Consider the following 15805-nt stretch of genomic DNA (forward strand, 5'->3'; position numbering starts at 1 on the left):
TGGCTCCCTCTGGTGACAGTTGGCTTGCTCTTGCTGGGCTAGGCCAATAGGCTCAGTAAGTGCAGATAAAAGCAATTGTTTTTTATCTGTCCTGGGGCAGATCTTTTCTAGAGCCTTTTGCCTTCTGTTTTCATCCTTCTGGGCAGCCTTAGACTCTCTGCGAGTTTGGCCAGCTTTCTTAATAGATTTAGAGCTGCAGTTCCTAGAACACTTGGAGGTTTGCCTCCTTTCTATCCCCTTCTTAGATGGTCCTGCTACAGTTCTTTTTTTAAAAAAATTATTAAACATTTTACCTTTAAAAGCAGAAAGAAAAACACAACAACAACAAAACAAAAAACAAAACATACATAACAATATAAAGTAATTATACAGCCTTCTGTATTGGCATTCATGTTTAGCCTATTTAGTTCTCCATTCCACATTGCCTTCCTGTTGATTTTACCTTCTCTAATAATATAATAACAATAGTACTAACACTTGTAATAATATTAATTGTTCATATCCCTGTTATATTTACAATATAGTTCAATACTTTAAGTTTGATAGCGATTAGTAACTTTGGTTAATTTTTATTCAATACTAGTTTAGAAAAAAAAACCACAAAGACTTCTATTTCCTGTTTTGGCTTCTGTTTTCTAGCCATTTATAAATTCTATTCCATATTTTATAGAAATCTGATTCTTCTCTTTCTTTTACTTCCATGGTCATTTTGTTCATCTCTGCACATTTGAGTACTTTTTTAATTATTGATTTGTCTGCGGGTGTATTGATTTGTTTCCAGTTTTGTGCCAAAGTAATCCTAGCTGCAGTGAGTACGCGTAGTATTATGGATTGAAATAGTTTGTCCATTTTCGGTTCTAATATACACTTCTGGTTTCAATTCTATTTTTTGCTCCATAATTTCTTCCAACCATTTCTGAATTTTGCACCAGTATTTCCTTGTGATGGGGCACGTCCACCACATATGGTAGAATGTTCCAGACTTGTGGCTACATCTCCAACATTTGGGGGATAAATTTGGATACTTTTTGGCCAATCTCGCTGGAGGCAAATGCCATCTATAAAACATTTTATAGAGGTTTTCTTTGTAGGCTACTGCCGTCATAAATTTATAATTTCTTTCCCATAGTTTATCCTATTTTTCTAATTCTGTATTATGGCCAAAGTTTCTTCCCCAGCTATTTATTGTCTCCTTTACCGTCATTTCCTCCATTTTATATCTTAAAAGAAAATTATATAATTTGATAATCATTTTTCCTCCTGTTCTAATAATATTTTATCTAATTCCATTTGTGTATTCTGTATTGTTCCCGGTCTTTTTTAAATCTTGTTTTAATTTGTAAATAAGGCCACCATTCCATATTTATTCCTTGTGTTTTCAGATCTTGTACTGATTTTAGTTCCAGAGATGATTCTTTGCAAGGCTCCATGAAGACAATACATGTGTACCAGGAATAACTTGGCTAGACTTTTGGCAGTTGGGATCGTTTGGCAAGGTATAAAATGTGCCTGTTTTGAAAACAGGTCTCTTATGACCCAAATGACAGTATTCCCCAAACTTTCTGGTAGTTCAAAATAAAGTCCATAGCAATCTCTCTCCAGGGTGCTGAAGGTTCAGCTACCTTCTGTAAGAGTCCTGGGATTTTCCTTTGACGTCTTTCGGCTGCTACACAAATAGGGCAGCTAACTACATAGCTCTCTATGTCCTTTTTTAGTGATGGCCATCAAAATTGTCTTTTAATTAGATGTAAAGTTTTCACAAAACCAAAGTGTCCAGCTAATTTGGAGTTGTGGCACCTTGCCATTAAGCACAGTCTTTGGCTAGCTGGAACATACAACTTCCCTCCCATCCAAGTTATTTTTCATCAGGCAGCTGGATTTGTGACTCAAAAACCATTCATTAGTGGCTAAATCTTGTTTAAAAGTTTGGATGGTGTCATTGTCTGTCAATGTTTTTTGTTTTGCCTGGGATCTGGTGATGACTTTAGCGGCTAGATGATTGTTTTGTACCATGGGTTTGATTACATCTGGCTTCGTACTATTGTATTGATGCACTGGATAGTGCATCTGCCAGAAATATTTTTCCCCAGGAGATATCTGAATGTACATTCAAACCGTTTAAAGTACTGAGCCCATTGTACTTGTTTTGGGGAGAATTTCCTTGGGGTCTTTAAGGCTTCTAAATTTTTATGATCCATCCAGAGTTGAAAAGGGATCTTACTCCCCTCTAGAAAATGCCTCAAGGTTAAAAGTGCCCACTGAACTGCATAAGCTTCTTTCTCCCAAATGGCCCACCTTTGCTCAGTTTCATCCAATTTTTTTAGATGTGTAAGTGCATGGTTGCAATTGGTCTTGCTCATTTTTCTGAAGCAGGAAGGCTCCTATTGCCACATCGCTGGTATCTGCTTGTATGATGAATGGTTTCTCTGTGTTCAGGTGCTTTAGAATTGGCTCTGCTGAGACGAGAGCCAGACGTTGCGATGACACAATGTGCTGTCTCGATAGTCCGACACCGCCTTTGATTCTTTTACTGCTGTAACGGTCCATACGGACCTAAGCCATCCCGGAGAGATGGTGAAAGGGAGACAAATCCTTGCTGGTCACAGGGACATTGCAAAGTCCCCGTTTGACCCAAGGGAAGATCTCCAAAGCAGCAGTAAATAGACAGCCCCCAGGCTGACAAAGTCGGAGATGGCTCGGGAGGAAAGGCAATGAAAGTGAAAGTGAGTCTATTTGGTGAGATTTTTTTTCTTTGAGAATGATCGCCCAAAGAAACTTTTTTTTCTAGGATAAATTAGTCCTTTAAGCTAAGAATAAAGCAGCGAAATTTATCTCTATTGGACTGCCTTAGAAAGGTTTTTTTCCTTTTTTTTTCTATGTAACAAGGTTTTGTGGATTGAAGTGATTGGAACACTTCCCATTTCTCCTCTTAAGTGAATGAATTGATTTTTTCTTCTATTCCCTGTTACCTTATTTTTTGGCTGAACTAAAACCTCTTTTTTATTTTAACAATCCTTCCTCCTACTGTTTATTAAATTTTATTAAAGATACTTAGAGACTTTTGCTTATTTTTTTAAAGCCTGAAATAAATAAGAGAAAGTTGAATCTGCCATTCGGAAGCCAGAACTTGGTTTTTCTTTTTCTTTTGAAACAATGTATCCTTTGTTCTACTTTCCTTGATTTTACTGAAGTTGGAGGGTTTGCAGCTTGTTTGTGGACTGATGACATCTCAAGGACACAGACTGTTCCTTTGCAGATGTCTGTGAGAAATATTTTGGGCAAGGAAAGGAAAAGAAAAGATAGAACCCTCCATCTCTGAAAAAATTAGAAGAAACGTATGCATAAGTGAATTCAAAATAAAAGTGTTTTTATACATCAAAGAGATATTGAAGGCGAGAGTGGCAGTGGAGTTTAGATCTTTTGTTTTACTTTTTTTGGAAATATGTATCTACATACAGATGAGGAAGCCTTAAGTCTCCAAGATGTTTTGGATGGACTTCAAAATTTATTGGAAGGATCCGAGAGATTTGATAAGAAGTTGGATAAATTATTGTTATGCGTAGCAAAAGATGAAGGTGTTGGAGCTCCAAAAACTAAAAAGAGAATGAAGATATAGAAGATAAAGGCAAGACAACAGATGAACCTACTAATGAAGCACCCATGAGTGAAAGTGAAAAGATATTGAAAAGTGAATTTGACTATCTGGAGCTCTACTTCTCTTGTCAAGATATAGATTTGATGATGGAATTAAGAAGAGAAACAGCTTTAGAAAGACATCTGATAATTAAAGACATGTTAATTTTAATACCAGCTGAAGGGCAATGAGACTATATGAGAAATCTTCTGAGCAAAAAGTGCAGAGAGAAGTTTTTAAGAACTCTATAAAGAAGCTAATAAGAAAATTGATGCAACAACTGGCTAAAGAGATAAGATTGTTTTATTATTGAAAAGACACAGGTTGACAATGAATGCTGATAATTAAAAACTTAGTTAATCTTTGGTGATTAATAAGTAGGATTTTGTAGATGCTTATAGAATGTTTTTGTTTTCAAAATCTTTATTTGTTAACAGATAATCCATTTTGATAATAATAGTGAAATAATAGCTTTAATTAGTGAAAACAATTTGGATATAAACCGTAAATTGGGACCTGGGAAAAAGATTTATTAATTTTACTTTTTTTTTTGTTTGGATTTTGTTAAAAAGATGTAATTTCTTTTGGGTACTTATAAATTCCACTAATAAATTTTTATTTTGATTTATTATAAAGATGTTAGATAACTACAAAACAATAATGAAATGTTAATGGATAATGTTTAATGATTTTATATGTGTTGGCATTGGTGAAGCAATTGGGTATAAGCCTGAGGTTTACAGAAACAGCTAATGAATGCCAGTATGTGGTTGTGTCTTTAAATATAAATGATACTAGATAAAAGCACGTTTAAACAATTATAGTTAAATGAGAATGATGGTACATTGATGGTAAAATACCTAAAGATCTTTGATTTAAAATGTACAATCCAATATGAAGGAAGTATAAAGAATGATTGTGGTAGTAACGCACCAAATGTATTTGTAACTAATTGACATGCTTTCTGGAAGATGTAATGAAGAATGATTTTTTTTGTGTGTTTTTTGTTTAATTAAAACAATAAAAAAAATTTTAAAAAAAGAATTGGCTCTGCTGAAAACAGCCATTTAAGTTTTTCAAATGCCGCTTGGCATTCCATTGTCCAGTTCAAAGGTTTTAGGTTACCCTCCCCCTTTGTTTTTAAAAGCTTGGTGAAGGGGAGGGCAATCTGGGTGAAAGTGGGGATAAACTGGTGTTAAAAGGTGGCAAATCCCAGGAAGCTTTGTAACTGTTTACATGTTTTGGGTGGTTCCCAATCAAGTACTGCCTGCACTTTTTTTTTAACCATCATCATACCTCCACTTTTATTTGACTATAATTGTTTAAACATCCTTCATCATAAAATATAGCAAAATTTAATACATAACCACATACTTGTATTTCATTTACTTATTTATAAAATCCTCCATTAACATTAAATCCTTATATCCTATTGTAGCTAAACATCCATAATATTTAATAACAAAGTTTTCTAATCCTCCTTTCCAAATTGCTGTTTACAATTTACATCCAATTTCCTTATATTATACATATATATATATAGATTATTATTATTATCCTTTCTTTATTTGGCTATATTCTATGTCACAACATTTTCCCCCTAATAATCAAAACTTAACTGTGTCTAATTTAGTTCTCTTTTTTATTGTTATTGTTATTATTATTATTGACCTTTATATATAATCTCGGGTATCATTCAATATTCATATCCAATTATTGCTTATCATAACACCACACATTGTATACAGTATTATCATTACAATTTTTTTATTTAACTATACCTATTATCACTAGAGTTTCACTAGGTTTAGCTAGTAGTTTTAAATTATACTCTTCCATCTATCAATCTGTATCTTTCCAATAACAAAACAATCTTATGTCCTCTGCCATTTGTGGTATCAATCTTCTAAGCTTCTTCTTAATTTAGCTTTGTATGGACTAGTCCTAGCGAGTCCTTGTTTGTAAGATCTCTCATATAATCCTGATGCCCTCTTTCTGCTTCTTTATTCCTCTTGTCTTTTAATTGTCAGTAGTGTTATCCATATTTTCATTAATAAAGTTTCATAGTCCATAAATTCTTTGCTTTTTTCTTCTTCTTCTATGTCTTGCCCTTTGAAATAGGTTTCCTCTCCATTTATTTCCTCTTTCAATATTCCATTCTTTGCATTTTCAAAAACAAACCAATTACCATAAATGTCAGCAAGTTTAATCGCTTTATATTCATCTTCCACTTCAATTCTTTGAATTTTAATCCCCTCATTTTGCATTTGGTGAACATCATCAAATTTTCCATCACGTTTTTCTATTAGCTGTTCCAAAAATTCCAGTTTTTGTTCAATCCTCTCTTATGTATTTGTTAATTTTAGTAATTCTGAAAATATTGTCTGCAAACTTACAATCTCTCCATTTTCCTGATACTCCGCCATCTTAAACAAAAGTGCTCTCACTTGGAAGGTTTTTTAAAGTTAAAACATGGATTCACAAAAGCCATTTCCCCCCCTCTTCTCTGGTTGAAAACACGCTTCAAAGGGACATTTGGCTTACCCTTATCGCTCTGCAACAAGCCGTCAAAACAAACCACGAAGAAAGGGAAAAGTTCCACTTGAATACACAGGCTCCAATCAACAAAACCTCCCAGCACGTAGCACTTTTAAATTATTTCTTTTTTTATATCTGTTTTATATTTCAAATTAGAAAAAGAGGTCAAGTCTTTAAATGAATTAAAAAATAATGATACTCACAGCGATGAAAGAGGAAAGTTTGGTCTATGAATCACCGAAAGTCACAGAAAGAAAAGGTAGAAACAGAAGACTTAATCCATCCATTTTTAAAAAGTACCACCTGCACTTTTAAAAAATCCATTTCTATGCCCTGGTGCGAAATGCTGTACCCTAAATAATCAATTTTTTCTTGGTGGAATTCACATTTAGAGAGTTTAGCACAGTGGTTCCCAAAGTGGGCGGTGAGATGACATAAGGGGGTGGTAAGAGGCGGGGGGCGGCAGGGGAGTGGTAGGAGGCAAGGGGGCAGCAGGGGGGCGCTAAGAGGGTGAGGAAAAAAAGATCGTGTTGGCTGCAGAGGGCATCACCACCCTCCCCTCCAATCACTGCCTTCCTCCCAGGAACTGGTGCTGAAGCATCCTGACCCCGAGCAACCTTTCATGATCCAGGCAGATACCAGCGATGTAGCAGTGGGAGCGGTGCTACTCCAAAGTAACAATCAAGGAAGCTTACAACCCTGCGCCTACACCTCCCGCAAGCTCACAGACACAGACAGACGATGGGCCGCATGGGAAAAGGAGGCTTTCGCAGTGAGATGGGCACTGCTAACCTGGAGACACCTGTTGGAAGGGAGCTAGAAACCGTTCAAAGTCTGGACCGACCACAAAAATCTGGAGGCGCTTAGGACCCACAGAAAATATCACCTAAACAAATCCGATGGGCTCAATACTTCAACCATTTTGATTTTGTCTTAAAGCACATTCCAGGCGGGAGGAACTTTCTAGCTGATGCCCTCTCCCGCATGCCTCAGTACAATTGCGAACGGGAGCATGTAGTGGATGCCATCATTCCCTCTACCCAAACCGCTGCCCAAGTGACCACCAGACGGGCTCCTTACTGTTTCAGCTCCCATTGGCTGACCTTGTTACTAAGCCCTATTTCAGTTAATGAATACACTGACATAAATTGCAAACATAATACTATTAGTATAAAACATGAAAATCTGTCTATAAATTAAAGTGAAATTTAAGTATGAAAGCTATTAAATCTAGTTTGGGAACATTGCATCTTTAAAAATGATTATACTTTAAAAAAATATTATTGATTTTTCAAATGTTGCAATTTGCCTCAACTAGGAATGATCCAGCATCATAGCAAAATATATTTATAAAATTTGCATTCAAAAGGAAAAAGCCATACAAAAATAGAACAATTTATAAAAACTTGAAAAATAGATAGGGTTTTCCTAATACAAAGTTATAACATTCTCTACTGTAAGGGAAGGCACAATGTTTTAAGTTTCATAGCATAATAGCTTGAGACATCACATTTACTGTATATAGTCAACACCTATATATAATACTGTACTATTTAACAAGAGATTTCAATTGGCAGAATAATAAAATATGCAAAATGCTTTCATGGAGTACATAACCGAAATCTGGTAGTACCAAATATCAAAATTGAACCCCCTGTCACTCCCCATTAATGCCTGTTGCAGGACATTAATCATGCTGGTGAATTTTAAGGCACACCATATAAAAAGCAAAACAGGTAGATTTGTATAAGCTAAAAGAAAATGTCTTTATAAATAGAGGAATGATATGTAAGATAAGAGCTAATATTTTATGGCTAAATTGGATACAACTTTCCCAAGCTCTATTTTCACAAAATATGGGGGGAAAGGGAAATAGTGTGATATTTTCTGTCTTTGAAATAATGGCAAGATTGGACATTTACAACTTCTAAAACTTTCTTTAAAATGTTAAAATTATTTTCAAGCATATAATAATTCTTCTTCAACAGTTTTGTCATATTTTTGAGATGCAATGAGAAATCTTGCCTGTACCAAACTCATGTGTGAAATGTTGATCTCCTTGGCATAAAATGAACTATAATTTGTCAACTGAATGCCTCTGCAGTAGTCCCCTCTCACCGTAAATGAACTGTATGTTTAGCATATTAGAATAGTATCAGTAAAACCTTGGGCTTTACTTCCATAAATGTGACACCCAGGACAAATAAACTTGTAGAAAAATTATACTAAAAGTATATTAATAAATGCATGATTAGATGAACAATATTTAACAGAGCTAATGGACCTTTAAAATCTTCAGAATTTTCTATTTTGTTGGCAGGCGAGAGCAGCTATGTTAATAAAACGTTGTCACCATTTCTTCACTCAGTCCCCCTGTTGCTCCTTTTTGGCCTTCACTGGGACTATTGCTTATTTTATTTAGTTAATTAGTTAATTATAACCTGTCTTTATTATTATTATAAAAAATGCAAGGTGGTAAAAACACAATATTTTTCCTCATTCTATTTTTCCCACAACAATAATCCTGTGTGGGAGGTTGGGCTGAGAGAGAGTGACTGGTCAAAGTCATCCAGCCAGCTTTCATGCCAAATGCAGGGCTAGAACTCAGAGTCTCCTGATTTGTAGGACAACACCTTTCAATATATTAAACTGTTCCTCTCTTTTTCTTCTCTGTCAGTAATGTTATAGTCCAGCGATGACGAACCTTTTTTGGTTTGCGTGCCATAAGTGGGGGGAGCGCAGGGGGGTCATTTGCAGGTGTGCCACACCCATAATGCAATGTGCGACCCCCCCAGTGCGCATCCGTGCACTACAGGCGCTCCCCCATTTTTACATGCTTTTTTCGCCCTCCTCAGGCTCCAGAGGCTTTATAGGAGCCTGGGGGAGGCGAAAACAGCCTCCCCCGTCCCCCTGGACGCCCTCCGGAGGCTTCAGGGACCTTCAGGAGGCTTCCCTGAAGCCTTCGGAGCAGTCAAAACGACCCTCCACGCAAACCGGAAGTGACTTCTTGTTTGCTCGGAGGGTCGTTTTGAGCACTCTGAAGGCTTCAGGGACCGTCCGGAGGCTTCCCTGAAGCCTTTGAAGCGCTCAAAACAACCCTCCAAGCAAACCGGAAGTCCTTTTCCGAATGTCCGGTTTGCCCGTAGGGCCGGTTTTTTACGCTCCGATGGCTTCCCAGAAGCTCATGAAGCCTCTGGAGGGCCTCCGGGGGGGTGGGGTAGGCTCTTTTCGCCCTCCCCAGGCTCCTATAAAGCCTCTGGAGCCTGAGGAGGGCAAAAAATGACTTTAAAAAAGGCGCATGCGTGCTGGCCAGCTGACAGGGCAGCGCCTCGCTTGCCCTGACAAATGGCTCCGCGTGCCACCTGTGGCACACGTGCCATAGGCTCGCCATCATTGTTATAGTCAGAAGCTGCTATGTTGAGTGGAGCTGCTTTATTTTATGATGCATTGTCCATATGCCATTTCTCAAATTGTTTTATTGCACTTTAGCACTTAACAAAACAGAAAATGCATTGCTAAAGGTGAGGGGGTAAATGCCCCAAAGGGAAGTCTAGAGAAAGTGACTTACAAAGGGGAGCAAGACCATGAGTAGAGCAGAAGAATAATGGTTGAAAGCTAAGTGAAATTGTTACAAATGTTGCCCTCTCTTATCAGCAATTATCATGTGATTGTTTAGAATTCAGAGGGGAAACCCTTCAAAACTTCATATATGGAAAATACCAAGAATCAGCCTTGATGGAATATAGAACAAAAATATTCTAGTTAAAAATAATAAATAAACGGCTCTTACATGAAGAATTGGCATCATAAAAGAGAGAGAATTCAACACAGAGAAGGTTAAAAAATAAATGACTATAATCCATCAGGATTTCTGCTACAGTACATAAAATATAATGTATACAATTAAAGGCAGCTACCTTTAATAAGTTACTTGTTGCATAAATGCTTCCTTGTGCAGATTCTAATTTAATCTAAACCAGCCTTTCCCAATTTAGTGCTGGGACTAAAACTTCTAGAATTTCTAGCCAGCATAACATTTTTAATAGTCATATTGACCTATTTTCTTTGTTTTCTTTTTCCTTGTTTTATCGTTCTATTATTTTCACTTTGTTTAAACTTCCTTTCTATTTCTTAATTTTTGTATGGTTGAGAACTGCTTACAATAGCCCATGGCAAGACAGGCAGCAAATAAATGTAATAATAATATAATCCATATCTATCTATGCCAGGTCCTTGAAAGGACTCAATAGGTAGAAAAATGTCAAATGCAGTGTGAATATTGGATGACTGTGCATTGAACCATAATGGATATAGATGAGCATCCTCTAATTAGTGAAATAGCAAAATAATCTCTGCTGTAAAATGCCAACACTTGAGGTGTGTTATTAAAGATATAAGCAGCTCAGTAGAAATATTATATTGAAATAATAAGAGTACAAGGACATGTTTATTTACTATTCCGTCAAAACAAAAATGGAAAAAAATTAGCAATGGAGAAAAGATTCTAACCCAAATGTTGCTTGCTGAGCTGACTTTCTGCTTGGTTAACATAACATTTTAAAATACTCCCTCACTTCAGCTGTAGGTGCCAGCCAATGTAGCACATTTGAACAAGAAAAAAAATTAATATTTCCACAAATACAGCAGCAGCTTGGGTTGATCAAGTAAGAACTCATAGATACATATATCTATAAAATATACAGTTTTGACTCTTATTCATTGATCAGACATGGAATAGCACCACATTTGCAATCAAATTTCACTAAAGAAAATATTTTTCACCCTCATCATTTTCAAAAAGTGTATTTTCCTTAAATAATATTTTCCCCTGATTCCCTGGGACTTAACATTCTCTTGTTCTTTTTTTTTTATTTCTATACTTACCGGTTGCCTTTTGACACTCAGCCAATTCTTCCATAACAATACCCACAGGTGTCGGAAGAGTGTAGCCATCCTCAGAAGAGCTTCAGCAAAAGAAGAAAGTTCTTGTCTTCTCTCTAACCCAGGATTAGGTTGCCAAAAATGTAGGCTGTGATAAAGATTTGTATTGCTTTGCCTATGCACTTTCGCTATACAATCCAGATGGCCAGTTCAGCCCTTTGTCTCTGCTCTGTGCACATAATTGAGTTTCCTACTGCACATGCAACAGGTTGATTCATCCAATGAGAATCAGAGTGCTTAATTATAATACTATACTACTCTCTCAGCTTTCTTCAGTCCTGATGTGATAAGGCTGGTGTCATTCCAAGAAGATGCTTCTGCTGAAATTAAAGAAGCGCACCTTTTCTCCCACAAGGCACTCCCTACCACCTACACATATAGCCTACAGAAGAATTGACAAAGAAGCTAGCAACCAAGTGGCTTGCCAAGCCAGTAGGACCTGTTTTATTTCTTTTTCCTGATTTAATACACACAAATTGTCTGGGAGTAATAAAAAGTAGGTACATTACAGACATTCATTGTACTCCATTTAAATAAAATTAATGTTAATGTTTGTCTAAAGCAAAAGACAGGACATTATTTTCCATGAGAGCATTAAAAAAATTCTAGACCATATATGAGTTCATGATAAATGGTTTAGATTGATGCATAATGCATGAATTAACATTACATCGGGTCTTTTCTCGCTGTAAGTTTAAATAAATTCCACCCTTGAGCTGGCATAAAATTATATCAGCATGGAATTTACTGTGCCAATGGCTAATTTCTGTCCTGCCTCCACTGTCTCTCTTTCAAGTCATTGAAAATATATCACTTTATTCCAAATTGAAAGCCTAAGCAAGATTGTATTACTTCTCTTCTTTCCTATTACCTACTCCTATTGACTATCACTTTGTTGGTTGCATCTTATGATTTATGATTATATCTTATGATTTATCACTTTGTTGCTTGTATGTATACTGAGAGCTTAGGCACTGGAGACAAATTCCTTGTGTGTCCAATCACACTTGGCCAATGAGGAATATTCTGTTCTATTCTATTCATCTGGAATCTGCCTTTGGATATTGTCAGAAAATATTGCAATAAGGAGAAACTTAATCCAGTTTCTTTCATAAGATGGGGATGAGGTAAAGGCAGAAAGAATATAGGGTTTTGTTCTGTTGTTAGATGTAACTAAGGAAAAGTGTTTGTTCATAACTTTATTCTGCTGTTAGATGTAATTGAGGAAAGGCCTAGAGTTAGGTCTTAAATCAAATGAATTGTGATCCTGTTAGAGATAATGAATAAAGTTCTGGGGAGATAATTACTTTCCAATATAATAGAAAATTGAACATAACAAAAAATGAAACCTACCTTCAAAACTATGCACATCAACACACAATATTTTTATGAATTAGGAGAATTACATGAGCGCCATCTTTGTGAGAAAAAGCTAGCAGGAAACCCCAGTTTGGCAGAATCAAGATGGTCTATGAGTTTAGTGGAAGTGAGGAATGGAAGTATGTGCAAAAAAGTATAACACAAATGTGGGGCCAACTGTCAGCTCGGAAAGTTGTGCGGAAGGGCGGTCCAGGAAACACAACTGATTTCCAGCTGTCCTGCAGGCTTCTCTGAAGCCAAAGTTACCCTGGAGGGGATACTTGCGAGGAAGACAGCTGATTGACTGAGTTTGGGTGGCAGTATGGACCGGGAGGTGCTGGAATTTTCAATGAGAGTGGACAGGGAAGAAGACAGCCTGCAATGGCCGAACTGTAGAGCAGACAGTTGGACGACGATAGCAGTGTGAAAAGCGGTACATTGGTGAACTGGATTTGGTGGAAAAGATGTCTGGCTTCTAAAGAGCGAGAAGAATGAGAGGAAAGTGAATTGATATCCCTGGTTGGCTTTAGAGAAGAAGCTACTCCTAACAGAAGAGGGGTGGAAAATGGTAGAAAAATGGTGAAGAAAATCATGGAGCTTTATTAAAACCTTAAGACATAAGACAGAAGAAGAGAGGCAGAGGAGGCTAACCAGAAAGGATCGATTTGGAGCTGGAGATTTTTGTGGATTGCTAGTGAAACTGAAAAAGATCGGACAAATTTACAGGAGAAAATGGCTATCCTCTTCTTCTTTGGACACTGACAAGGCATTTCCTGTGTTAGAATCGAGACAAGGCTTTAGGACGCCAGAGAGACACCTACTGGCCAAGGAAGGTATATACATATAAGTTGGAAATTTGAAGAAAGAAAGCCCTTTTAAGTGTCATTATTTGTGCCTGTGGAATTGCAGATTTAGGAACTTTGGTGAAGTGAGAATTTTACAGAGCTGTGGTGATGGACAAATAGTAATAATGAGACACATTGGTGGTATGAATACATTGAGCCATATGTTGAACATTTGACCAGAACAGAAGGCAACGTTAGAAAATTACTGAACTGGACTTTAATAATTGCCTGTAAGTTATTGGAATCCAGAAGTTATCATCAATACCACTGCCACTATCAGAAGTATCTCCTTCAATATCCACGAAAGAAAAACCTCAACTCCATTTGAATAGAGATAAAGTACTTTTACTAGATATGAATTGAAAGCAGCAAAAAGGAAAGCAAGATCTGAGCCAGAAAGGCGGGAACATGTACATATCAAATGTTTACCCAGCACTCTCCCCCCTCCAATTCGCCAACCCAGTGTCCAATCTGCAACTCCCTAAGGTGTCATGTGGGGTGCATCTTCAAACAGCCTCATCAAGTTGGTATGCGAGACAGTTGGCCTTGATCAAGTCCAAACATCAGCCACCAGCATGCGCAGAAGATAGTGAGAACAAGACTCCTCCAGTACAATATAATTCCCTTCCCCAATACCATTGCTCCCACCCTCCCCGTTTCTATGGCAGCTGATAGTATACCACTGTGACTATTGTAACTATTGTAAACTTCATAAGTATCATTAGGATTGTATTTATTTGTAGTTACTAAGTTGAGCGGTATTATTCTTATGTATATTGACAACAATATATATATGGTGCTAGGTAAATAAGTTAAATATTGTCAGGTTAAGTCTAAACAAATAGAACAATTTTGATATCTAACAACTAATATTAACAATCTAAGTAATGAGCAGTGGATGGCTCTATTGGTAGGAAAAAGTGGGGGGAGTGTTGGTTAGAGTCCAAATTTGCAGAAAAATTTCTAAAGATGACAAGTACTATGAATTTAAATAAATAAAGTAGGGATAGGGAGGAAGCAAATAGCCCAGATGTCATCAACTTCTTCCAGCCCATCTTTCTTTCTTTCTTTCTTTCTCTTTCTCTTTCTGTCTTTCTCTGTCTCTGTCTCTCTCTGTTGGTCTGTCTCTTCCTCCCCCACTCCCACCACCTCTCTGTCTCTCTGTCTGTGTGTCTGTCTGTCTCTCTCTGATTCCCTCCCCCCCCCCTCTCTCTGTGCCTCACAAGCTAAAAAAGTTAAAATCCTGATTGGAGTAATGAAGAATGACAAGGGAGAAAGTTGTAATATGATGAGAGAAAAATTGTGATATTTCAGAAGTTCTTTGAAAAGCTATATAAGGGAAATGATGTAAATGTGAATGAAAGTCAGGCATATATATAGAAGAATTTAAATTGTAAAATTCAAGAAAACAATAAAGAAATAATGGAATCACAAATAGAAGAAAAGGAAATAGTGGAAGTTATTAATAAATTGAAGATAGGTAAGGCATCAGGTTAGATGGATTAGGTGTAGAATATTATAAAAATTTCAAAGGGCTATTGGTGCCGAAGACGAAGATAATGTTTAATAAAATAATGGAAGGGGAAAATGTTCCATGTTCCTGGAAGCAATCCTTGATAATACTGATAGCGAAACCAGATAAAGATCATACAAAATCAGGATCATATAGACCGATATCACTTATTAATCAGGATGCTACGATTTTTACAGCAATATTAGCAAATAGATTGAATATGTTTATAGAGAAATATATTAAAAATGACCAGTGTGGATTTATAACAGGCCAACAAATGTCAGCTAGAGTAAGAAGTGTATTAAACATAGGTTATTATATAAAGAATCAAAAATTAAAGGCAGATGTATTTATCTAATTAAATGTATTTATCAAATTAATCTAATTAAAAGCATTAGATGCATTTAAGGCCTTTGATTGTGTGGAATGGCCTACATTAAAGATATTAAGAGAGAAGTTAGGTTTTGGGGAAAAAATTAGACATGTGGTAAATCAACTATATTCAGACAATAAAGCGAGTATAGCCATAAATGATGGTGTTACAGAGACAATAACCTTAAGCTTTAAGATTCATTGATTGAAGGGATTGGACTACAGAAGAAAACTAAAATAAATTTATTTGCAAATGATACATTATTAAATCCTGTGGTTACTATAGAGAGGATATATTTACACGTGGGAAATATAGTGGATTACAAATAAACTGGGAAAAATCAGAAATGATGTTATATAATCATAGTAAAGAAGAAGTGGAGATATTTTTTTTAATTAAAGGTTTTAACAAATTTTACAAATATCACCCCTTCCCCTTCCCACCCTCCGACCCTCCCTCCCCCCAACCTCCCAGAGCAAAATACAGGGTATAAACATTTAACAATAATACGCTAACATAAGCTAACTGATTTTAACATCCTACCTCCTCTTGTGCTTTAATTCCCCTTTTGTTAAGCTAACTTTAGGTAAATTGTAACATTC

At 36.4% G+C, this 15805-nt stretch overlaps 1 protein-coding gene across 1 annotated transcript in view; it reads right to left on the reverse strand.

Annotated features, from left to right (window-relative positions):
* The window catches only part of ABCA12 (ATP binding cassette subfamily A member 12), a 179608-nt gene extending 168398 nt beyond the window's left edge, over positions 1-11210 (reverse strand). The window contains exon 1 of the mRNA XM_081957386.1: positions 11057-11210. Coding sequence (XP_081813512.1) covers positions 11057-11125 — 69 coding nt within the window. The 5' untranslated portion in view covers positions 11126-11210. The remainder of the gene's footprint in view (positions 1-11056) is intronic.
* Positions 11211-15805: the final 4595 nt, after the last annotated feature.

The sequence above is a fragment of the Natrix helvetica genome (genome assembly GCF_964273705.1).
Source record: "Natrix helvetica genome assembly, chromosome: 1".
NCBI classification, from domain to species: Eukaryota; Metazoa; Chordata; class Lepidosauria; order Squamata; family Natricidae; genus Natrix; species Natrix helvetica.